Consider the following 25,241-nt stretch of genomic DNA (forward strand, 5'->3'; position numbering starts at 1 on the left):
TTTATAAAGACCAAACTGCTATCATGTTGTCATTTTAACAAAGTACTGGAAGCTCATGTATGAAAATTAGATGGCAGTAATGTTCTACTGGCCTTGCAGATTGAATATTATTGCTGCTTCAGTCATAATGTAGTTTAATCTACCATAGCGAAACGCAGTTGGGTTAATGTGTATCACAAACACTTGGGCTAGAAGATATGGATACTTTTCAGGCTGCCCTGAATATCAAAACTTGAGGAAAAGCATATGTAATGAACCTTCTGGATTAAGCCCCTCCAGGTGGCTCCTTACATTGATTCATTGTTTGGTTTGCAGCACACTTTGCCTTGGCAGCATTTTTGAAGTGTCATAGTTTTGCCTTCTGGGTCCAACCCATGCTTTCAGCTTATTATTTCAGAAATGTGGTTTCAAGGTTGCTCGGAGTACTCTCTGGCATTCTTTCATACAAGAGATGATTATGGGTGCACTGCAGAGCAAGAGAGTCATCTTTTAATCCTGTCGTTATTTTTTTCTTATTTTGTAAGGCAAATGCCAAAACGGAGTTATTTGTCCATTGCTTCTCTGTCTTTCAAAGTTGGGGTTTGGGGATAGGTGGAGCACGGGTGAGGGATGAGCCCATTAAATTTAGGTGCGCAAATGAATGGCTTTGCCTGAGATTGTAATGAGTTAAAAGAGAACTGACCTTAAAGGAAATTCCCCTTGAAATGTGGATTACATAAACAAGTGCAGTGTGTGAAGGTACGTTTTTTTGCATATATATGTTTATTCAGAACGTATGTCCATACAAAATCTACATCCAATGTACAATATTATTCTGTTTTACTATTTAGGCCCACCCTCCCCCCAAAAAAACAAAAACAAAATAAATACCCACCCCACCCACTCTGTCTATGTACCAATAAATGCTGTCTGAAGGTAAGTTTAACTGTGGAAAAGAACAACTCTGATTTATAACAGAAAAATCACAATGTAATTTAATATCTATGTGAAAGAATGTCATCATTTTTGCTTTGATCTTCTACGTTCTGCATACTGGATGCACGCTGAGCTGAATGCTTCATTTGATTTTAAAAAGATAAAGGAGTAGTTTCATATATAAAAAAAGTTTCATTTGGTTGCTTATCAAAATGTCTGAATCAGTAAGCTAATGTGAAATTTTAATTACAAACCCCATTTCTCCACAACTGGTAAAGTTTAAAAACAAATTGTGGAAAAAAAGTAAAAGGCTAAAAAATAGCATAAAAAATACAAATAAAAAAAGAAATTGAGACTCATATGAAACGATAGGAACACTATGGTGCTGCTATTGTCCATTCTCTTGGTCCAGAACACCTGCCAGTTGTCATATCCACAGGGCTCTGCGTGTGTTTGGAAACCATTAGATTCCATCATGTCCCATCTGCCCAAAAGCCCCTGCCCACTAGTAAATAAGGGGGTACTGGTGGGTGGAGTCCAGGAAAAAGATTAGAGGAACTGATTTTGGAGTCCACCAAGATCAGTTCCCCAGTCTACCATTAATTGATGCAGGATTAAAACCAAATGTAATTAAGTCAGAACTAGTCAAAGACTGCAAACCCTGTTGCATAAGCTTTCTGGACTACGTTTTTGAGGGTGGATGAGTAAAGACAAATCCAGGAAAAGTAGTTTAGGACTGGCTGACACCCAACACACAAAAACACTGCTCAAACAGTTCTTATGTTTCTCCACTTTTTTATAGACATTTTGTCTGTGAATTCACTCTGGTCACAGATCCTCTCACCTCTATAACCTCCATTTAAAAAGTCCTTGTCTTGGTCTTCAGTAGCGGATGACACCTTTTCAGAGTTATAGAAAAGATTATCTTCAGGATCCCAGAGGGCTCCTTTAGATGTTAAGCTTCATCTATCTAAATTCTTCTCAAAACGCTTTTCCCCAGCAGGACGTTACTATGATATTAGAGACTAGAAACTGTTGCCACTCAAGTAATGGAGATATTGGCTAGATTCCATCCTCTTTTCCTGAGTCCACTTTCCACCCACCCATACCCTTCTCCGGCACTGTCACAAAATCTGGAACCAAACCAAATGAACCAATTGCGGATAAGACACTCCATTTTGCCCACTCATGTCCACTCAGCCAGGCTCTACTCTATTCTGCTTTTTGGTTTTCAACAGACCCATTATAGCCAGAAGGTGGTGAATGCCTCCTGGGAGTGGCTTTAGCCGCACCTCCAGCCGTCTGCCATATTTGTCTCAAAACTGTCTCAGTGCTGCTTATTTAGGATTAAACAATGGCTATTGCAGTTGAAGTTACCTTGGTTCACACTGTACTTGCTTTCGTCACTGGTTCATCACCACAGTTCAGGGGGTGAAAAATCCACCACCTCACAAGATGTAAAATCACCAGATGTCGCCCTGGTCACTTCATGTTTCAACAGGTCACTTTCCCTTGTCCAGACCGCCGCAGGAGGGACTATATATCCCATCTGGCCTGGGAACGCCTTGGGGTCTCCCAGAATGAGCTGGAGGATGTCTCTAGGGAGAGGGATGTCAGTGTGGAAGCTTTCTCAATTCAAAAAGTCTGGAGTAATGATGAGTAACAAGCTTTATACCATTCCAAACAAAGGCCTGTAATGGCTTAGATAACATGCAAATTCAACCGAAACAGGACCACCCCTTAGTAATGGGCGGTCGTTAAAACCATTAAGCCAGCGGAATGGACCGAAACTGGTCCACTCCTCTGTAACGCGGAGTCGTTAGAGTTGTTATTGGCTTGGCTTAAAGGAACAATGTTTTAATCACCTGAATGAGGGTGAGAGTTAAGTTGACGATTGGCTGGAATTAATCCTATAGCTGTGTTGTAAGTTTTTGAGAGTTGAACTCTCAAAAACATTCCGCTGGCTTAATGGTTTTAACGACCGCCCATTACTAAGGGGTGGTCCTGTTTCGGTTGAATTTGCATGTTATCTAAGCCATTACAGGCCTTTGTTTGGAATGGTATAAAGCTTGTTACTCATCATTACTCCAGACTTTTTGAATTGAGAAAGCTTCCGGGAGAGGAAGCGAAACGTCTTCAGCTACGGAAAACAAGTCCAGTTGCTTTGTTTTTTACCTTTTTTTGGAATAATACAGGACAAAATGAAAAACTACATTCAAAAATAACCTTGCCAAACATTAAGGGGTCAACACTAAAGCTGTGTTAGTACAGCCGTTTGTAACGGTAGCAAAAACAACATTCTGAAAGATTGCATTTACCTTCATTATTTTGTGCTTTATATGCATTATAAGTTGAATTTGTATGGTAAAAAGCTACAAGGTCTGGACTTAAAAGGTTTAGGTTCAAATTTTAGATTATAGGTGATAAAGTACTTCTCAATAACTTAAAGATGACAACAATATAAATGTTTTTTTATATTATCAGCATTATAATAATTATTTAGAATTAAGTTCAACAAAAAGGACAAACAACTAGAACAGTTGTCTAGGAATGATTGAAGGCAAAACTTTAAATGAAAGTGGAAATGTATGTCACAAAACATTCATTTGCATTGGACTGGCAATCTACTCAATGTACAACTACTGAGTTTCCTGATGAAAATGCAAACAAAATAGGCGTCACACTGCTGTGATATTCAATGCAGTGATATTCAATGCAGTGATATTCGATAACAATGAACTTGATAAGATTTCTTTCAGTCCCAGCTTTACTAGAATGTCTCTTTGGTTCTCTTGTGTGGGATTTTCTTACTATACAACTCCAAATGTTTATTGTACTGCTCTCCTAATGCTGACATGATCCAGTCAAATATATTCCAAAGTTATCTGGTACCACACACAACATTTTATTAGTCCGTGTCTATCCTTTTTTATTGTTCTCATAGAGGCAGTAGAAGCATATACCACTAAAATATCTATATAAATGAATTTACTAATATAATATGTTACCCTAAATAATTTACAATTTATTTTGTCAATGGTGTTAATGTCACTGTTAGTTCTTCACATTGCAATGTATCAGCCGAGTGTACATTTGAAACTTTTAAAATGTTTTTCTGCTATTGTAGACATACATGGTTAAAAGGATACTAAAGTAAAAGAGAATTAATAAACAAAAGTACAGAAAGTATTTAAAAAAAGCATAGTGAGTGAAAATTAATTTTTGTGATTCTAGCCGTAAGTTTAATCAAACAATTATTTTTGTTCTCAACAATAAATGTGTTCCTGTTATAAGCTTCATTGGACTTGATTATCAAATGTGCTTTAATTGATGTTGTTCTCTTAAGTAAACCGTACTCACTGGATGTTTTGCATCGTCATGATGTCGTGCTGTCCCATCAGCTTCTTGGGAGTTCTGTGAAGCTTGTGTTTGCTCCATCTCTCCGTTGCCTTTGGCTCATTAATCAACTGAAATTTAGTGGCTGCTCCATTGCTGGCTGCCCTCACAGGCCAAAGCCAGTGTGCATAGAATAATGAGTTGAACTCATGGGATGTTTCAAAAAAGATTTTCTTTGGATTTGTCCTTTCTCTGCACTGCTTCCAGAGTATTTGTTGCAAGGTATTACCACATTTATAGGGCCATAATCATTAAGCGGTAATTATCTTGTTGGAAGGAATATTGATTGGAGACCTTTTTAATTTGCATGATATATGCAATTATTACCTATAATAAACTATTCAATTACGTGATGTGATGTATGTGAGTAAGTCAGTATATGTATGTGAGAGACACAGTTTACAAAAGCTTAACATTATTAGTAAGAAAATAGGTAAAAATAATTGTTAGACAAATCCATGTCTATAGCATAAATACTCTGGAATGAAGTTATACGACACCTAGTTATATGATTATATTATTATATATCTTAAGTAAAAGTGACTTGTAGAAATATTTAACTTTAAGTGAACCAGTTCTGGAAGATTGTAAAAAAAGTGATGCAAAAAGCAAAGCCTGAAGTTGTGTACATTAAGATTGATGCCCACAGAGGAGGCTGCGAGGAGCCTCTGGGACATAAGCACTTGTATCAGCAGGGGGATTAAAGAAAATCTGCAAAGAAAGAGTCACTGGAAAGATAAATGTGCAAGCGCTATGTGAAGAGCGCAAAAAAATGAAAACTCTCATGAGGGAATAACATAAAATTTTATTCACCTTGAACCTGCAGTAAATTTAGTCTAATTTTATCCTTTGCACACAACATCACCGTACATTACCTTGCATCTGGTTAAGCTGCTATGGGTGAAAATGGTGTGAGTTGTTCAAGTGTGTTATGAAGATTAAATGTAAGAATAACAATGAAAGATAATCTAAACAGTAACAACCCATATTAGTACTTTTTTATGCAGTTTAATCAAATATTATTCAATATAATGATTTCATTTTATTCATGTTGACCATTACTACCTCTTTTACAAACTGCTTTTGGTCTTCTCATCTCTGATGCATTTTTTCTGTCTCTGTAGCATGTCTAACTCAAATCAAAGTCTGATTGCAAGATCTTATGCAAAAATTAATAGTGTGAAAGCAGTGATCACTGGACATAATTTGCATATGTTACACACAATCAGTAATAGTCATTGTCATTCCATCTCTTCCATGAACTTGGTACTAACAGTACACTGTGTAATAGTTCACATGAGAGCATGTAAAAAAGGGCCGGTTGGCTTTGCTGGATTGTGACAGCTCAGTCAACTGGATAAGTTGCTACACATCACAGTGATCTCAAAACACCAATGTTCCCACGTTTTCACTTGCACATTAATAAGTTATAGCCGATTAAAAAATCTAAACTGTTGCGCTCCGGTCCAAGAGGTCACGTGATTCGAGTTTTGCTGCTCAGCCAATATCAGATTGCTGTATCGTCAGCCATGCGAGTTCAACCAGTTCATCATGGCTGCGCCTGTAAGGTGTTGTTTGCATCTGTTTCCAGATGAAGAAAGCCCAATAATACCATTTTCTGGTGCCAGTTGGCAGAGATTTTGATGGCGAGGGGGAAAAAAAAAGCCTAGTCCATCCATCCATCCATTTTCTAACTCATTTATCCCTGCTGGGATTGTGAGGGGTGACTGTGCCGATCTCCAGCTGTCAATGGGCGAGAGGCGGGGTACAACCTGGACAGGTCGCCAGTCCATCGCAGGGCAGAATTTTGCCCAATTTACTGTGGTATCACCATGACCTGCTGCGCTAGGATAGCACAGGTGTTGTCGTGCCAAACGACTTATCCGCCCCAATAGTTATATAAACATTCTAAAATAGAAAACTGATGACACTTCTGGAAACCATTAAGGTAACATAAAATGCAGAATATAACGGAAATCAGTTGAGATCATTGTACACAGGCACAACATTACGACTGTCAACAATAAACAAACATAAAAAAAACACAAGAAAGAAAGAGAGTAGATTGCAGCTGTTTAGCTTCTGACTGTTCTGAACGTTACCACAGCTAGGTACAGATATAATTCAAAGCTACTCACCTTAAGCTACAGTTGAATCTCATTGTCTGTCCATAGGAAAACTTTATTCTCTGCCATTTCAAATGTTTATTAGTTGCGGTAGCTTTTTGGAAGTATGAATGTGTATGTTAAGTGTCAAAGAACATAATGCCACTAGTTGAGCGGTATGGCAATTACACCATTTTCAAGTTTCTACTGTTGCCTTGTAAATGGAGATTGTAAATGGAATGTTGTTGTGTAAACATGTTAATAGAAACGGAACAAAAGTCCTGTTTTTAATGGATCGTTGTCATGCAAACAGGACTCCACTCTTGAGTGTCAATAAGAACTAAAATAATTGCTAAATATTACTTGATCCAAGAATTTTTTTTCTTCAAAAGCTTGGGGCACACAGCTCTAAAACACGACAGCAGCTGCAAGACTCCACTGGCAAATTAACCATTTTTTCCACAGCCGAACTTCGGTGTAGGAATATGAAAAAAATAAATAAAAAAATTCTGAGCTTTTCTTCTGTATTTATTGCTGCTATTTTAAATATATTACAATGCCATGAAAAATTAATTAGCCCCAGCACACATTTTTATTTCTGTTTTTGTTTTTGAATCATAAATGTTTTAGATGATCAATACATTTCAACATCAAAGTTTGGATGAGCAAGTAAACACATTTTGCAAGTTTTGAAATGTGATATTTATTCACTACAGAAAAAAAAAAATCCAAATCAGTTCAACCTGGCCCTATGTGAAAAAGTAACCACTCTTCCTTAATAAGTCATAAACTGTGATTAATCACATTTTCTTGAATTACCAAGCACAGTTTCACCAACCACATGTGGGCCTGATTACTGCTATACTTGTATAATCACTCAAATAAAAGGCCCTGACCCCTCCAGAGAACTTTGTGCTACACAGCAGGACAGTAATCCAAGCATAAAAGGAAGTCCAACAATGATAGTTCACACAACCCAAAATAAATATTTTGTAGCAGCTCAGACAAAATCTGGACCTAAATCTTAAATATTTTTCCAAGCCTCCTATTCTTTTGTTAAAGTTTCATAATGCTCTGCTTTTCAGCTATCCTCAGATTCTAGCAATATTTGATGAACAGATGAGTTTTTGGCTGACTCAATGAAAGTAAGACACCAGATTTTATGCTGCAATATCAGTCAGGTTCTTTAAAAAATCCTATATAGTTAGTATGAGTTGTTGGAGCTCGTCAGATTTAGAAGATGTGGTACTTGTGAATAACTGGACATGATGTAATGCTGTGAGCTGTCGTTTTTCCTACATTTATTATTTCATTCCTGTCTCTTGATTAACACTCAAGTATTATGAATAATCTCTTTAGGGTCATGGCATTTCTTTTTTCCCCTAAATGCGGTAGCCATAATTTAAATAAATGGTTTCACATAAGTATGTGCATTACATGAAAATAGTAAAATGCTGTATATTAGTCAAATATTAATGCTGGTAAACCCGATATTCAACCAAACACAGAGTTGTATTTAAAAAGGTTTATTGAAAAGGATGAATAGTGGCAGCTGAGGCAGGCAAGCAGAACCAGACTAGACCAGATGCTTAATGGTTGATGGTGCAGGCAGGCAAAGATGAACAGAACAGACAATGTTGGCCGGGGAACCACCAGAACCTTCAGTGCAAGCGGCTGGAACTCACGGGGAAACAGGCAGAACTGCAGCATGCAGACACAGACAACTTGTATCGGAAGAGTCCAGCTGGCTGAGCACATAGGAACTGGTAGAGGTGCATCACACTAGATGAGATGAGACATTGTGGCAGGGATGAGTTGGCTGAGGCAGGTATATTTGGACAGGGAAACAGGTGAGCAGAGTTGGAAGTAATTACTGGCAACAGGTGGAGTTGATCTAATTGACTGGTGACTGAGAGGTGACAGATTCAAGAAAAGTCCAAAATAAACAAACACAAACCTCAATTATGACATATGTCGAACCCTTTCGCTTTGAATTAGAAGCCAAACCAGCCTTGTCAAACCACACAAAAGATGCAGGTTTACTGCCAAATGTATGCTTTTTGTAAGGATTTTTCACATTGTATTTTCTTTACATTTATAGCCTGAATGAACTTGCAATAATCTTTTGTGGTTGACTTTGCAGGCCCTCCCTGTGAGAAGAGGAAAGCCCTGTGTGACCCAAATCCATGCAGAAATGGCAGTGCTTGTGCTGATACCCCTAAAGAATTGGTTTGTCTCTGTCCAGACTCTGGAGTTGGCTGCTTGTCGTATTTATGTCTGGAGGAACCAAACTGCACTGCAGGGGAGCATGTGAGGACTTTATTTCTTTTATTTGCTTTATCTCAGTGGGGCATAAACAAAAATGACATGTGGAAATTAATAGTGCCCCAAAACAAGATCAAATGGCTTCCTTCTGAAGTCTCCCACAGCAATTAATATTTCTAGCAGAAGATGAGCAGAGGGGAGGAGTGTCTGCTTTCTCTTGCATTTTGATTAAATGACCCCGCACATATTTAAGTGCCAGCTTGAAATGGTTCTCATCAAAGGCTTTTTGTAATTGGATGCCTTATGCAATTTTCACCTTTCACTGGAAATGTTATTGTGGCAATGCATTTTGCAAAGGCGGTAATGTTTCAAATGTTCTAGAGGATTCTCTTGGGGAAATACAGTCGCACTCTAATTGTCTTTGTTTGTAACCTTTGTTTTCTTCATTACACTTGGTGAAGTGCACGACTAGCTTTTACAACCCTCGTTAGAATATCTGAGTAGGGCAGAATATAAAGAACATTTTGAAAACAGAGGATGTTGTGTTACAGCAGGTGCTTAACATCGAACATTTTCATTGCACATCTTTTCAATTTATTTACTTCACTAACAGCAAACAAAGTGTGTGCAATCATGTTTTTAAGGTAGTTAGAATAATGTGCAAATAGTAAATAAACAAATATTCTTCAAAATCTTAAAAGATAAACTAATATTGAAAAACAAAGGCTACTTTAAAGGAGCTATAAGTTAGATATTCACTGTAAAATCAACCTTAAAGGTGCATAGCCATATTATTTGACTTTTCTATTTTTATGTCAGTAGCTCACTCTGGTTGCATACAATTTTTTTTTTTTTTTAAATATTGTCAAGTCCTGCTGGCGTATTAGTTATTTTATATGCCAGTTATTTTGGCACTTTACGCTTTGTTTTTGCTCCTTTGTGTTGTAAGTAAAGCTAGTAACTAAAGCCTTTCCTATTTATTTTTAATAACAAGGGAAGTACAACACTGCACATGTGCAGCAGGGGATAAAACAAGGAAGCGGCTAACAGCTAATAGCATCTCCCAGCAAAACAATAAAGAATGATCCAAGATACAGTGAAGAAAATGAGCTAAACATGCCCGATTGCTCAGATGTAACCACAGAGTTGATTGACGAGAGTAAATGTTACAGTTGCTGTACGTCGGTGTATTCAATTAATAATAGCTGATCTTTGATCACGCCGAGCTGCCGCTTTACTGCAAGGCATTACAGAAGGTCAGGCTCGATCCGGCACTAGGTAATATTGTTTTATTATTTAAGCAAACCGGCATTATGATAGTTCTGTGATACTGCTGCTAGATGGTGCCACGTCTGTTTATATCTGGTGATTGTGCCCGATACTGGCCTATTTTTATCCACAAAGAGGACTATCAAAACATTATCAGGATGGAGGCTCAGTGTATATAAGTTAACTTGTTCATGATCAAACCGTTTTTTGGTATTTTTTGTAAGCATATAACTTGGTCTCATATCTTTTTTAATCATTCTCATTTGTCACCTGGGATGGAAGTAACGTTCCCTATAATGTTACTTAGCATTTTTCCATCAATTTTAATTTTGCACTCTTTGTAAATTTATTTGGCAAGATAGAGGTTGATTAAGACAATATTTACATCAACAGTTTTTAACTCTTGCGGTTAGGGATGTAATGTACCTATACACTTTTTTTTCCTCCCCCAAGCTTGCAGATGACCTTGTTTTGTTTCATTCTATATGCAGGGCTCTGAATGTGCTTGTGCAGACGGTACTTTGGTCCCAGAATGCAGGAAGCAGCAGAGCATGTGCAGCCCATCACCATGCCTTAACAATGGTACCTTTGTGTCTAGGGGAAAGGATTACTTCTGCAGGTAAACCACAGAGTGGTGTCTAATGGGGTCACCCTCAGAGGCCCTGTTCATACATGGCATTAACATGCATCCTGTGTGATCGAAACACTTGTGGACATTTAACTTCAAGCCTGATTGCTCACAAGGTACTGCATGAGCATAGAGAACTCTTATGGTGTAGAGCGCAAGAGTTGGGTGTGTTATATGGATGCATGAAGCATTTAACATTAATGCAAATATGCACTGTGCCAAGTTGATAGTGCAGCTTACTCAATAACCACCCCATATAGAAGCTGTAATACTGTAACCACTCGCTAATTTGCTTGTAATTCGCCTAAACATAAATATTCTGTTTGTGTACCTCTCTGCTGTTAAACCAAAGATCTAATTAGAATATGCCCCCTGAGACATGCACAAAGAAGCCTTCCAGTGATGCCACATTTAAATAGGGCCTTAAACCCATTTAGATCCATTTCAGTTTATTGATAGCCCTGATAGTTAATGATATAGACCTTTTTAATTATTTAAGGCTCCGTTATTGTATTGATGTTGTTATGAGTATTTTAGTTTGTTTTCTTTGATAAAAGAGAACACTGGAGAATTAATTTATTTATGTAAATGGCCCTTTACACCAGCCAACCACAAAGCCAAAGTGCATTACAATCAAATCTTTAAAACTAATTCAAAAACGTATGCAACAAATTAAAACGTATAAAACAGAAAATGACTGCAAGTTAGAAATCTGGAAGAAAATGCCACAGTGCTGCTGAGCATTGATAGCCTTCCTGAATAAACTGGTCTTAAATTTGGTTTTAAAAATGGTCCCAGAGTCTGGTTGCTGTGATAGAGAAGGCCCAGTAAGCCCAGTGTCTATATCTAGTTCTCAGAACACTCACGAAGCACTGGGATGATGACCTCAGGGATCTACCACGATCACAGAAAGTCAATATATCAGAAAGGTAGGGTGGGGTCCAAACCATTAAGAGCTTTAAAACAAACAGTAAGTTTAAAAAATTTTCTTAACGTGGCAGCCAGAGGAGGAAGGGATTTGCTCATGTCTGGATGCGTCACTTAAAGGACATGCATTCTGGACCTAACTGAAGCCAAGAAGGACCTGAAATGAATCCAAATTTTGGCACACATGAGAATTGTAAGCTGAAAATTGCAGCGTAAATGTGTTTAATTGTGTTTAAATGTGTTTATGAGATGAACCTATTAAAGATTCAGGTATTTAGAAAATATAAATGAGTGCCAGTCAGGGTTTGTACACCGAGTACTGAAATTTTTTTTATAGTGTAATGTTAACTTCAGTCTGTGCATGGAGTTATTTACTGCAAAGTCTTCAGTTCAACAACATATGCTAAACCTTTCTGCCCAACATTCACTTCTATTTCTGATGTTTCCTTTGTTGAAGTTAAAATTGCAAAAACAGTTTTCACTCATGCTTTGGGAGTCTGTAAGCTTTTGCTAGATTATTGTCTGTCTTTAATTTGCTTCACATGCCTATTATCTCACTACAACCTGTTTTTTTTTTTTTTTTTACTATGGATTAAAGCTCACGCACTGAAATTTCTTTCCCCCACTGTCTTTTCATACAAAATAAGACACCTCCTGAAAACTCAAAATTAAATAGCTTTTGGAACTCACGGTGAAAAAAAAAAAGTTTCTTCTCAGTTTTAGTTCAAGGCTTTGCACTTGTGCTGCTTGTGCTTGCTGTGAAAGGAAATTGTGAGGCTGCAGCTCAGAAACCACAGATTTCATTATAACTGCTATCACTCGTGATCTTTGAGATAAACAAGAACCACACATTCAACATGAAAGCTTTATGGATCATTCATCATATGGGTATATTTGTCACGCCTGGCTGTACAGGTAAAGAAAAAAGATCCATGGGGGTAAAATTCTGTTATATGTAATGAACTTTCATTCGTTGTTGTATCAAAACTCCACCCATTTGACAATCCAGGTCGAACAAATTGGAGGAAAATTGTGCACACAGAGTTTCAATCAGCTCTAACTTACAATAAGTGCCTGTGGAATACAAAATTATAACCGCATGTATCGCACAAAAGAAACAGTAACATGTGGCTTGTTAATGCTTTGGTTCCGGGTGAATTGATTTTTGACGAAACTGACCCCCTCTCAACAGATGTCTGAGTGGCTTTTCTGGGAAGAACTGTGAAGGAATAATTGACTACTGCAGACTGCTCAATATCAACTGCCTAAATGAGGGATTGTGTTTGAGCGTAATTGGTGGATATCAGGTGGGTAATTCAATGTCTCCATCCTAATGAAATATTCCACAGCCCACGAAATGTGACTCAGGCTTCATCCTATTAAGGATTTGGATACAGGGTCAAGTCCTTCTTAGGTATAGCACCGTTTACTGTAGAGACATAATTTTCATATGGAGACAAAATGGCAAGAAATGCACAAGAAAGTAGTGCATGTTAATTATTTATATATATTTTTTACTGCGTTCAGTGTAAGAATCAGACAAATGCGGGTGCATCAGTGTGAATTTAGTTCTATCACAATTATATTTATTTTATCGGAAATGGCTACATTTAAATTAACAAACAGGGACAGTGGAGTGTATTTAATTTTGAGAAGCCTTTCCATTTTTGTGTCTAATATTCTTTTCATAGAAAAATCTATTAGGAATTAAAGAGGCAAGTAGACTATTAGAGCGTCACTGATAGAAAGTCCACAGACAGCAGTAATCTAATTCCAACCCATTAATCACTTTGAGTACGTGGAAACTTTTTTCATACAGTCAGATTCCAATCTAATTTCCCTCTTTATTGCTCTGTCTTCTCAAATGTCTGGATTTTTAGCCTACAACACCTGAGACCTGAGCCCTTAATGCCCTGTAGCTCTTAATTATTCTCCATCAGTCTTTTTTCATGAAACTGGTATAGTACCTTGGATCTGAAGTGGACTCTGTGTGTTTGCAGATGTAATCAGACATGATCAGAAGGCAAGGCAAGGCAAATTTATTTATATAGCACAATTCAGTACAGAGACAAGGCAAAGTGCTTTACATGATTAAGATATAGCAAAATAAAACAGAATAAAAGCAAGTAGGAATAAAATGTAGATAGAAAATAGAACATTAAAAAAACACTAGTGGTGTTTTAGTTAACTAGAACAGTCAAAGGGAATGCTAAACAAATGTGTTTTTAATCTTGATTTAAATGAACTCAGGCTTTCTGCACCTTTACAGTTTTCTGGAAGTTTGTTCCAGATCAGTGGACCATAGGAACTAAATGCTGCTTCTCCGTGTTTGATTCTGGTTCTAGGTATGCAGAGTAGGCTGGAGCCACAAGACCTTAATGGTCTGGATGGTTGATACACTGATAACAAGTCTGTGATGTATTTAGGTGCTAATCCATTAAGAGATTTATAGACTACCAGAAGGATTTAAAAGTCTATTCTCTGAGATACAGGGAGCCAGTGTAAGGACTTTAGAACTGGGGTTATGTGCTCTACTTTCTTAGTCTTAGTGAGGACGCGGGCAGCAGCATTCTGGATCAGCTGCAGCTGTCTGATCCACTTTTTAGGCAGACCTGTGAAAACAGGCAGGCCTGTGAAAACAGAAGACGTTGCTCACTGCAGATTGACTTTGTTTTGTGGTCAACATTTCCTTTTTAGTTAAATTTTTGTTTTGGTATTTTTTTTTTATGTTGATATTCCAAATCTATTGCGTGGTGTCATCACCATTTTAGTTTTAGTGGTTTGTAGTGATGTTAGGCATAATCTCAGTGTTTTAACACAATGCCTCAAAAATGACTATACCTCTTGAACCTTTTTCATCGTTTTGTGTGTTACTTGTATTTGTCCGTCTGAGTCAACATTTTGTTAAACAACTTCTCACTGATAGTAAAGTAGCTAGTCTTTTGGAGTGTGAATTGAGGTCAAAAAGGTCAACTTTGGTTTAATTTTACCAGATCCCCTTCGTGGATCTTGGCAGGCTACAAAATTTACTTTTCATGCGTTTGTTTTTCCTCAGCATTGGCTTTCTTCCTATCACTTTTCCACAAAGACCAGTGCCTGTATTCACAAATATTCTCAGTCTTCTCAGAGAGCTCCTATCTTTGTCTAAAAATTCCTACCTAGGAGTCTTGGTTTAGGATCAATTCAGATACCTGCTGAGAGCAACTCTAAGCACATTTTTCTATCTTGGGAGGAGATGTGGTTGACCCCGTTGCTAGGTGTGACGCTGTCTTTCAAGAGCTGAGAGTCGCTGCTGAACAAAATTAATTTCCCTCTATGGGGATGATAAAGTTTATATTATCTACATATTAATAATTGTATGATTGTTATAGACGTTTATGTGCTCATTCCTCCACTGTTTAGGTGGCGGATAAGCTGAACAGCTCTCCTTTTCCACCATCTTTCCTGCTTAAGACACTCTTAGGCTCATTAAATGTCCTCCTCAGTCCTCCTAATATTTTCTCACTTTAGGACCTCTCTTAAGGCTGTGGATGGTTTGTGAATAACTTTTGTCTAACTGAGGTAAAATTCTAAGAAAAATCACTAAGAGGTACCTTTAGTCTTAGGAATCTTTGTGAAATGGGCACAGACCTCTGGAGGGCATAACTATACTGTCTATAAGATCTAAGCATGGTTTAAGCTGCACAACTCCAAAAAAGGGCCAGACCTATTGCCACAGATCCCACCCATCCGGGCAGTGTCTGTTCCACTTCCATCAGGAAAACGATTCAGGCACATTAACTTAAAAACTAATAGACTTAAAAACGTCTTATTTTCCAAAGCTGTAAGGTCTATTGCCCCATGGTGGAATTAAACAAACCATCAGCCCAGCTCATACTGTGTTAATTTACAAACACTACCGGTTACACAGGTTCTTGATCTGATGGAAATTAGTTACACTGTCTCTCACGTGCAAATGGTTATTCACACACTTCAATTTCTCAGGGAACGTCTGTTTGGACATCCATGCAAATTGCACGGTTCTGTAACTTAAAGGTGAAAATGTATTGCACAGTATTGCAGACTATCTGACTTTTTGACTAAAGTTTATCTATTAGCTGCTAAGGACTATTTTCACACTTTCAGCCTCTCAGGGAGTGTTGTTGGTCAGAGCAATCAACTGATCTGAGAGAAAGAAAAGTTTGGAAAGATTATGTCTTGTGTCTGCATTTTATGAGAAGTTTGTGTGCATTCTGAGCTGGTGTCTGTCTCATATATGAAAAATGTTCCAGGGGAATACTTTTGCAGGGCACTGAATTTAGATTTTGATCGTTTTCCTTTCACAATTTAGATTAACTATGAGGTTCCTAGTAAGTTAAATGCATGCATGTGTGAAATACATGCATTTAACTTACAGAACAAGAAAGATGGCATTTAGCTAACAAAAACTATTGAAAACATCCCTTCCTGGTTCTCATTGTCAAGCTGTAATTTTTGTAATGAGGTGATCAAAGTATGTGGAAATCACACTTTTGTTGGTAGAACTGGTAGAAAGCTTCAGAATACAAGCAAAATATACATATAAGTGCATGTGTCAATATTGATCCCTGTATGTGAGAATTTGGGGCTTTTTGTAATATTATTTGCAGGACATTTTTATTAATTCATTCCAAGGGCAAAACAGAACTTAAGATATTTCAAAAATGAGATTCAACATTGTAAACCCCAGAGTCCTTGATTCATTTTACATCTAATGAGCTGAAATGCAGAAAGATATTGCTCTAATACATGCAGAGCATTTTAGTATATGGTTGCTGTATAGACTAATGTATACTGTACCATGCCACTGAGCATAGAGATAACATACAGTATTCTTGCAGTGTGTTTGTACCCCGGGGTGGATTGGAGAGTTTTGCCAGCATGTTGAAGATGCCTGCTTGATTCAACCAGACAGCTGTTTAAATGGAGCCACATGCATTTCCACAAGTCAGCCGTGGTCTCCCCCTGAGTACATCTGCAAATGTCCCCCTGCATTCACAGGTGAGATTCCTTAGCCTTGTCCCTTCTGCAATGTGCTTAGTTTTCCGTTGGATCACAATGTTGGGAAAATATGGTCTAACAGTATGTATTGTGTCTCCTTTTAGAAATTAATGGTTATGCATCAAAAGATGATTTGGTGCAAAGTATTTTTGAATTCTAAGGTCTTGCATTATAGGGCATAATAGAAATACATTTGATTATTGTGCAGTTTCACAATCATTTCAGCCTTGATTAAATAACAAGCAACAACTCCACTACAACTAAGCCCATATTCAGAAGCTCTATATAAATAAAGGTTTACATAATGTTTACATTAGAAGCCTGTGGAAAAAGTCATTCTAATCAAAGCTGTATTTGAATCTGATCAATAGCAAGGGTGAACATCTATTTTGTTTAATCAATGTTCTTTTAGTAAACCCTTAAATTTAGAAATGAGTGCATTTTTTTATGACTCGACTGCATGCAACACCTTAGAACTGAACAGAAATGTAAGTAAATAACACAACTTTATATACGTAAGCACTGTGTAAAGTTGATAGGTACAAAAACCCAAGTTAAACTTTCAAAGGAAGAATGAACACATTTTTAAATGTTTCCTCCAGCAAAAAAAAGGTTTCTACATGAAACCTTTATACATAGAGCCATTATGGCAATTATACCCTTTTCCCTTTTGTTACTATGCAAGGACCAACTGCATATGAAATACATAAAATGCTCAAAGATAATGAGACTCTAGGCCAAAACTGCTAACTCCGTGGCATGCCATAGACTCAGCTTCTCCATGGTGATTTAGTGATTTAGTTAGCCTGCCACACTCCACAAACACACACACACACACACACACACACACAAATATATATATAAATCATCAGGGAATATGAGAATTTACTCAGAAAATATCAGAGATATATATTTGTTATGCATTTTTTTTAAACAGAGCAAACCCATCAAACCGCATTATAAGAGCAACATGTGAAGATGCAGAGACTCCATCAATTGTGCACAGTCGATGCAGAGAAAAGTATGTCTGCAGCTGGAGAGCAACGTCTCAGTCTTTTCCAAAAACTTTTGCAACAGGGGAATTAAAAAAAAAAAGTATCAAAATAAATTTGACAGGTTGTTAAATAATACAGTCAAGAAGTCTGCAACTGTTGGATAAACTTACACAATATTCACCTTTGTGAGTAAGAGTTGTGTCAGGAGGCCACACTGAATGAATATTTCTACATAAAAAAGGAGGGAATGCTATGATTCATTTTTGGAATACGATCCCCAAGTACGTATTCTCAAATGTCGATTTTCAGCAATTACAGTTGTGTTGATATTAACAGTGCCTTAAAAAGCAACCGTCCCCTTTTAAGGATCACTTCTATTTTTGCTTTTATGTCACACATATTAGCCAACACATTTTATTATCAGACTAAGATAACATGGGGGAATATAATCATAATGATGAAACCAAGACTTTTTTTAGAAATTATTCTATGGCATGACAGAAAAAGCGATCCAAACCAAGCATGGCCTTCTGTGAAAAGCGATCTCCCACTAACCCTAATTAGTAGTTGTGCTTCCCTTGGTGACATCAAATGGCAATCAGTCATTTACATCTCTGCCAAGGAATCTTGGTTTTCCCTTCTGTGCAGAAATATTTAGATTGAGCCACATTGAAAGGCATACATATTTTTTTTAAGGTTGTGTTATAAGATCTTGGGGGAAATGTGAAATATGCCTTTGCTTTTGTTTGGTCAGTTGTGGTATTTGCCTTGGAAGTCTCCAGTGGATACTTAGTCTCTTGTTGAATCATAAACACAGACCTTAATGAGGCAAATGAAGCCTGCAGTGCTTCAGATGTTGTTTTGGGTTCTTTAATAACCTCCTGGATGAGTCTTCTTGGAGTATTTTTGTTTGGCCAGCAACCCCTTGGAAGGTTCAGCAATGTTTTCTGTATTGGTGATTAATGACTCACTGTGATCAGCCACAGAAATGGCTTTGCACCCATTTCCAGGCTGATAAATGTAATTGATTTTGTTTCCCATCTGTTTTGAATTCCTTTAGATTAGGGTATGATGTGTTATTTTTGTGATCTCTCTACCTACATTGTGTGCTCAGACATGTTCTATCAAAGTGATTTCTTGATTCTGTAGTCTAGTCTGGGTAGTGAAAGTCAAGTAGAAGAAATGCTTAATCACATTTGGTTAATTATTTAACCAATGGACAACTGTAATTTCACATGGGTCAGGTAAGTTTGGAAAGCTTTTTTTCCCCCTAATAAGTTATTTTATCAAGGGAAAATAGCTTTTTGCATTTGCTCAGGTTATCATTGAGGCAAATATTTTTTCCCTGCATCATAGGTCATTTTTGAGAGCTCTGTTTGCTTGCTGACTTTGTCAAAATTCTGTTAGCAAAGTGTATTACTGCTTGTTCCCAAATTTATATTTATTTTTGTTTCTTTTTAACCTATTACCTGTGTGTACTCAGGTCTACACAGTTCACCCGAAGACCTTAAAGGTATACTATGCAACCGGGGTTGATTTTCCAGTGAGGCTCCCCCCAGAGGGTGAAAGTAAAAGTGCACTGTCGTAAAGATGCTCAGCTGTTCTGGTTCCTCCGTCAAGCCAGGCGCGGTTGTTTTGAGCTTAGCAGACAGGCGAACGCAACGAAAAGTGGAAAAACGGCAGTACAAACAATGACTAACACAGTGAAGGTATGAACATCAAGCTTCTTGCAGCGCTATCTTGGCGCGGCGGCCGCCTCGCCAAGCCTCGGCCGCCGCCTCGGCAATTTTTTTATTATTATTATTATTTTTTTTTTTATGTTGGTGAGACGCTACCGCCACCGCCTCGCCAAGCCGCGGTAGCGTCTCGCCAACATAAAAAAAAAAAATAAAAAAAAAATAAAAAATAATAATAATAATAATACTCGATATGCTTGCATGTTTATTTGACATTAACACGCGGTTCTTTGTTGTTGCTTTCGCGCGTGGTCGTAAAGCGAGACTTCTGTGTGTGCGGGCCGTGAGCTCTTGCAATTGCAAGTGCGGTATTTCCCCCACAGACCCCCAGGGTGGCCGAGAAAACCTTTGTTCGACCTGAAATGACTCATTTAATCATCCAAAACGGTATGGAACACATTAATTAACTGAAAAATGTTGCAAAGTATGCCTTTAATGCTACATATTACTCCCTGCAGTGGGACATAGTGAAGACCATGGTCCCCTTTAACCATATGGTTTGACGTACAAGCTGACGTATGCAAGCAGTTGGTTTGATACATTTTTCAAAAGATTGAATCGCAGTCATCGCAAGAGCTTTTCACTTGTCTCAGGGGCCTCTGTTGCGCAACTTACCTCTGAGCTGTTTGCAGTGGAGGACAAAGAAGTACAGAAACTGCCTACAACGTTTTGTAATCTTTTAGTATCACAAATTTTATTAGTAATGCTATTTGTTGCTAAATCATTCCAGCTGCTGGCTCACATGTACTACACTGTGGTTGGTTGAACTCCAAACAGAGAGAGACAGGAAGTCACATCCTCTAATTGGGATTTTGGTAGACGGTAAAGCGCCGACTTTAGGTCAAAGGTCTGTTCCAAAAAGCAAGCCAAGCACATACTGTAACCCAAGGCCAGTTCTCTTTACGGAGAGATTTTGTTCTTAACCTTGAATCATAGTAACCAGTAACCTTGCCTGCTTGACATTTGTAAAGCCTGCAGCTGATTGCATTTTAATCCAAGTACTCTTGCAAACTGCTTCCTAATTAGGTTGGATGCTGGTGGAGAATTGTTAATATTTAAAAGACAGTTGTTTAAATATAAAGTAAAGGCTGGATATATTTCTCGATTTTCTTTTTTACAGTTTAGAACAGTTGCAAATACATTATATCCATCACTCATACATTCCCATCCAGTCCATCTTTTTTAAGCACATTTAAAACAAAAAGAGTTGAACCAAAGTTACCACCAATACTTTTAGATATGCACATTGTGTCAAAAGCCAGAGCATATAAATAGGCTTTTCGAAGAGATTTTAAAACGTTAGGATGAGTTGCCTAATACCTACCCAAAACGTATCTCCAACTCGGCGCTGATATTATTAGAAGTTCCCCTCAACTTCCTAACGTAATTAATTAACTCAGTCTTTCTGAAGCTGATAAAATCCCTGCTTCACCTGTCCTGGCTGTATCTCTACAGCCAAACAGACCTCTGTTTAGCCAAAAACCTTGTGAAATGCCAGAGTTTCATATTCTTTTAATTTCCTCCTCAGAACCTGCTGACACAATAAATGGCTTCCGTTGGACATGTTATTCCATAAAACCTATTTCTTCCATGCTTGTTGGACTAAAGCAGGCTGCGTGAAGTCATTTAAATTGTTGTTTTGCGCATGCGGGTAAGTTTGGAGCTGCAAACAATTCACAATGGAGTTTGAATTTTAAAGGTAATGGCAACGGCCTCGTAAAGAAAATCTGTTTCAGAAAAAAATCTGAATTGAGCATTAAGACCTGCAGTGAGAACACAGCCTTAGTGCTAGCAAACCTTGCACCGCTTTCTGCAGGCTTACAATTAAAAAGCTTGCAAATACTGTTGTATTTTGCATGTACTGTTGTAGATGGATGGCAGATGCTGGTGAAGTCGCTTATTGTCATACATTGTGATTGATTTTTTTTTTTAGTAAATGGTGATCATACAATGTGCACAAATCAATCTTGACACAGGATTGCTAAAATCGGACATTGTAAGAAGGTAATTTGAGAAATTATGTCTCTCTCATCCTGTTTTAGGTGCTCTGTTGTAGAGAATTGTGTTTGAAACCTATTTAAAACCTTTCTTTCTATTTCATGCAGCTTGTACATATCACATGGAGTATGTGCTGAATAACGTGGTAGAGAAAAAATATCTTCACATGTTTTTTTTTTTTTTTATTTCTAGATGAGTATTGCTTAAACAAGTCAGTACTTTTTTTCATGTATCCAGTGCTCTCAGCATTTGGCCAGTAGTGTGCTTCGCAATCTAACCGTAAGTCCTGACACACTCAGCTGTCAATCACATAAGCCCTTACATAGCACTACATGGACAACGCTTTTTTATCTTCTCTGTTCAAAGCTGAAATCTGTTGCCACTTCTGTAATGGAAAATTGTCTCCTACACCATGAAACTCCTTAGTGACTGATAGAATTCATAATTTTCTGGCATCTTGGGATTTCAGCTTTGGTATTTCAAGCAATGCAGCATAGGAAGGCCAATTTAATTTAACACCCCCACAACCTCATGTAGTTCATCACTGAACATAGCTTAGGATGCATTTTTCTACCCCCATCCGTTCAAATAGCTTTACTTTTCACAATAAATGAACACATACATTTAGCTTATGTTTTCTGATTTCTCTCTTTCACTTATTCTCATAATTATTTTATAGGAAAAAAAATGATGTGAAGTTTTTTTGATGCCTTAGTAATCTTCATAAGATCTTGCAATTATAAAACTTTGGAAATCCTTCTATGAAGTAACTTGTCTGCCAAGTAATAATATAAAGCTTGCATATGTCGTTTTATACATACATCTATGCGATATATGAGTATATGTTTGCTAAAAGACTGACATAATGGCATTTGACAGACTGGAAGACCTTTGCAATCAACCCATGGCCATTTGAATAATAACATACCATTTGAACCTGCTGAGCCACTTGAAAAGCTTGGAATGGGCATTCCTGCTGCAGATTTGCTGGTGGTTGTCGTGGGAAAATATCACATTTTATTCCAATAGGATAGGGAATCTGAGATACTTTCTTAAAAAGAAATGCTATCTTTTTTGAGTTTATATATTATGCAAAATTTGATTTTAGGATTTCTTTGTCTTCAATGCTATTCTGAATTATTGAAAAAAAAAAACACATTAATTGATTCTGATTCCAAGTCTGATATTTCATCGGAGGTAACAAACTCTGGACCATGTTTAATCTTGTGTAATCTTGGTTGAAGTGCTAGGCTAATGTTGGCATGTTTATTGCAAGTTTTGATTTGACTCCACTGATTATTCTGCCTGTAAAAACGTTCAATATGTTTGTAGTTCATTGTATGTGGAGAAAACATACAGAAAAAAAGTTTTTCTTCTTCATAAACTTTTGAACTGTCTAAAATGCAGTGCTTCAGCAGATCTCCATACAGCTGTTCCTGCACTGAAAGCTGCCTGTGAATAGGCCCGTTTACACTACACTTTTTTAACCGAGCCGAGACCAGTCCGAGCTCGGTAACCGAGATAACTCTTGTGTGTAAACGGTCAGCAGACTGAACTGGACCGCGCTAAACATAACCGGACCGTGGTCTCGGCCTGTTTTTTTTAAAAAAAAATTTTCTGGACCGGTTTTCTGATAAAGAGCGCATGAGCAGACGGCGTCATCCCCTTACAGTCAGCTGACTGTCCGCGGTTTTTCCGCCGTGTCTGGCTGCACGTCCCGATTCACACTCCATTCAGACAAATTTCAGACATTCGTAATAATACTAGCTTCCTTACCGTGCCACACGATTACCAGTGATGATTCTGCTTAGCAGTGTGATGAACCTCAGTGTCTGTCGTTGTTTCCTGCGTCTGTAAATCCTTATTAGACGTTCGTTTGTCTTATCCACTTCCCAAAAGGCGACTCTTTCAAATAAATTCACCAAAGGTTGCTTTCTTCCCCTGACTCTCCGCAAACACCGAAATATCACAATATCAAGCATAACATCCTGAATGTTACAGGCGCCGCCGTTTTGTTTTGCTGCTTCCGCCTTCAATCCCAGAGAGCAGCAGTACCGCAGATCGCCACTAGGAGGCGAGGAGCAACCAAGGAACCGGGATAGTGTGGTGTGTAAACGGTCATCTTGGCATGGTTAACTGATCCAAGCTCAGACTGGTCTCCGCTCGGCTCGGTTAAAAAAGTGTAGTGTAAACGGGCCAATTATCTGAGAGCAGAGGGCAGAGCAGGTCACATAGGACAGACAGGGGGCCGCAGCATATTTGAGTAACAAAATAACAGTCTTATTTATTAAATTAGTAGTTGAATTCCGCTAAAGCTTATTTGTCAGATTAAAAGTGTCTTTTGTAAATAAGATTTAGGAAGGCATTAAACATACATTTTATTAAAGGAGCAATAAGCGAAATTTCATTATTTTAGATAGAACAAAAAAAAAAAATTGTGAAGAACTAAAGGTAATATTTCAGATGGAATATGGTCTGATGTCACACTCCACATTGCTATGTTTTTCTCCAGTCTCTTGTTTACAAAGCCGGGCCGGCCGCGCATGCGCCTATTGCATGTGAACAGCTGCCACTCAGGGCTAAGCCCCTCCCTGCCCTAAAGTGCCACTGTCAGAACAGCGGTGGGAGCAACATGGCAGAGAACACACAGAGCAGATCAAACTGTTCTCTTTCTAACAGCATTATACAGTTATGAGTTATTTACTACTTCATTAGACGTGTTCCTCCAAAATGTGATGCTGCTTTGCTGTGTTTTTGATCCTTTACTAATATGCGCACAGGGGTGGATGGGCGAGAAGTCGAGGGGAAAGCAGGGGTTGAGTTGCAGCTGGAGTGAAGGTATAGAGAGGCACGGCTTGTAATATATCTTGTTTTGGTCTACGGACAGTGCTCCAGGACCACCTAGTGGTCAAATGTCACTTATTGCTCCTTCAAATTCAGATTTTTGGAATAAAAATCCAAATTCTCCATTGGATTGAAATTAATTCGGATTAACAAGCAAAAACATTTTTTTTAATAGAAAGTTTGTATCGTGAGCACAGACAGTTTTGCTTTCCAACATATTTCGGCTACTCAAAGTGAAATTACGTCCGTTGAGGTAGAGCGCACATGTGCACTTATGTCAGCTTGTCACATTACATAACATGATCCTGACAAGCAATTACATGCATGGCGATTGGATTGTAAATCGGCATAAACCACCTATTTCATTTGGATTATAATTTCATTCTAATTAAGCTTAATCTCATCACAAGATTCTGATTGGCAAGTTTATTTTTATGTATTTTTATTCCGATCGGCCCTTTATTCTGATTACTTTTTCCATGTAAATGTAGCTACTTAGTGAATTGAGTCACTGAAGTAAACTTTTCAATAATTTCCTAATTTATTTATGCATACTGCAGCATTTGCAAGCTTTGTGTGAATATAGCCTGTGAGCTCCAGGTCTTAACTACAGTCAAACCCTAAAACATAGTAAAACACCTCACAAGTAAACCATTTTAAATGGCTACATCCCATACTAACGTTCCCTATCATCTCTGCCAAACCTCTGCATTTGTGTCTGGTTGTGGCAACAGGGTATTCAGGGTGAAAACAGTTTGGGCCGGCAGCGAGTATGCGGTTCTCACTCTCTTTTATTGCAATTCTTTGGACAATTCTCTAAAGCCTTTTCTAGCCGTAGCAAGCTCAGCGATGCAGTGAAATCTGCAGCGCTTCTCTAGCGCAGCTGTGTTAGGCACTGTCCAAACGCTTCATACAGTCTCAGGTCAGCGGTCCTGCAAAGTTAGCTTCATGTCCAGCTTTAGCACCTGGTTGCGGGTCTCTCTGATGTCGAACTCCTCCTTACGAGGGCCCATGGACAAAGGAGAAAGGCCTCTCCGGTGCTACTGACGAACAGCGGGTAAAAGAGAAAGATAGGCCTGGGCAGCTTGGCCTTATAGTTTCAGTAGGCACCCTGCTGTGAGGGGCAGTCCCTTGGAAGGATTCT

General features: G+C 38.1%; 1 protein-coding gene across 3 annotated transcripts in view; it reads left to right on the forward strand.

The window, feature by feature from the left end:
* eys (eyes shut homolog) overlaps positions 1-25,241 on the forward strand; it is a 268,769-nt gene that overhangs the window by 16,119 nt on the left and 227,409 nt on the right. For all 3 annotated transcript variants that reach the window (XM_036126396.1, XM_036126397.1, XM_036126398.1), the window contains exons 4-7: positions 8,560-8,726; positions 10,442-10,569; positions 12,698-12,812; positions 16,365-16,524. In XM_036126396.1, the coding sequence (XP_035982289.1) occupies positions 8,560-8,726; positions 10,442-10,569; positions 12,698-12,812; positions 16,365-16,524 (570 nt within the window). The remainder of the gene's footprint in view (positions 1-8,559; positions 8,727-10,441; positions 10,570-12,697; positions 12,813-16,364; positions 16,525-25,241) is intronic.

The sequence above is a fragment of the Fundulus heteroclitus genome, chromosome 22 (assembly GCF_011125445.2).
Source record: "Fundulus heteroclitus isolate FHET01 chromosome 22, MU-UCD_Fhet_4.1, whole genome shotgun sequence".
NCBI classification, from domain to species: domain Eukaryota; kingdom Metazoa; phylum Chordata; class Actinopteri; order Cyprinodontiformes; family Fundulidae; genus Fundulus; species Fundulus heteroclitus.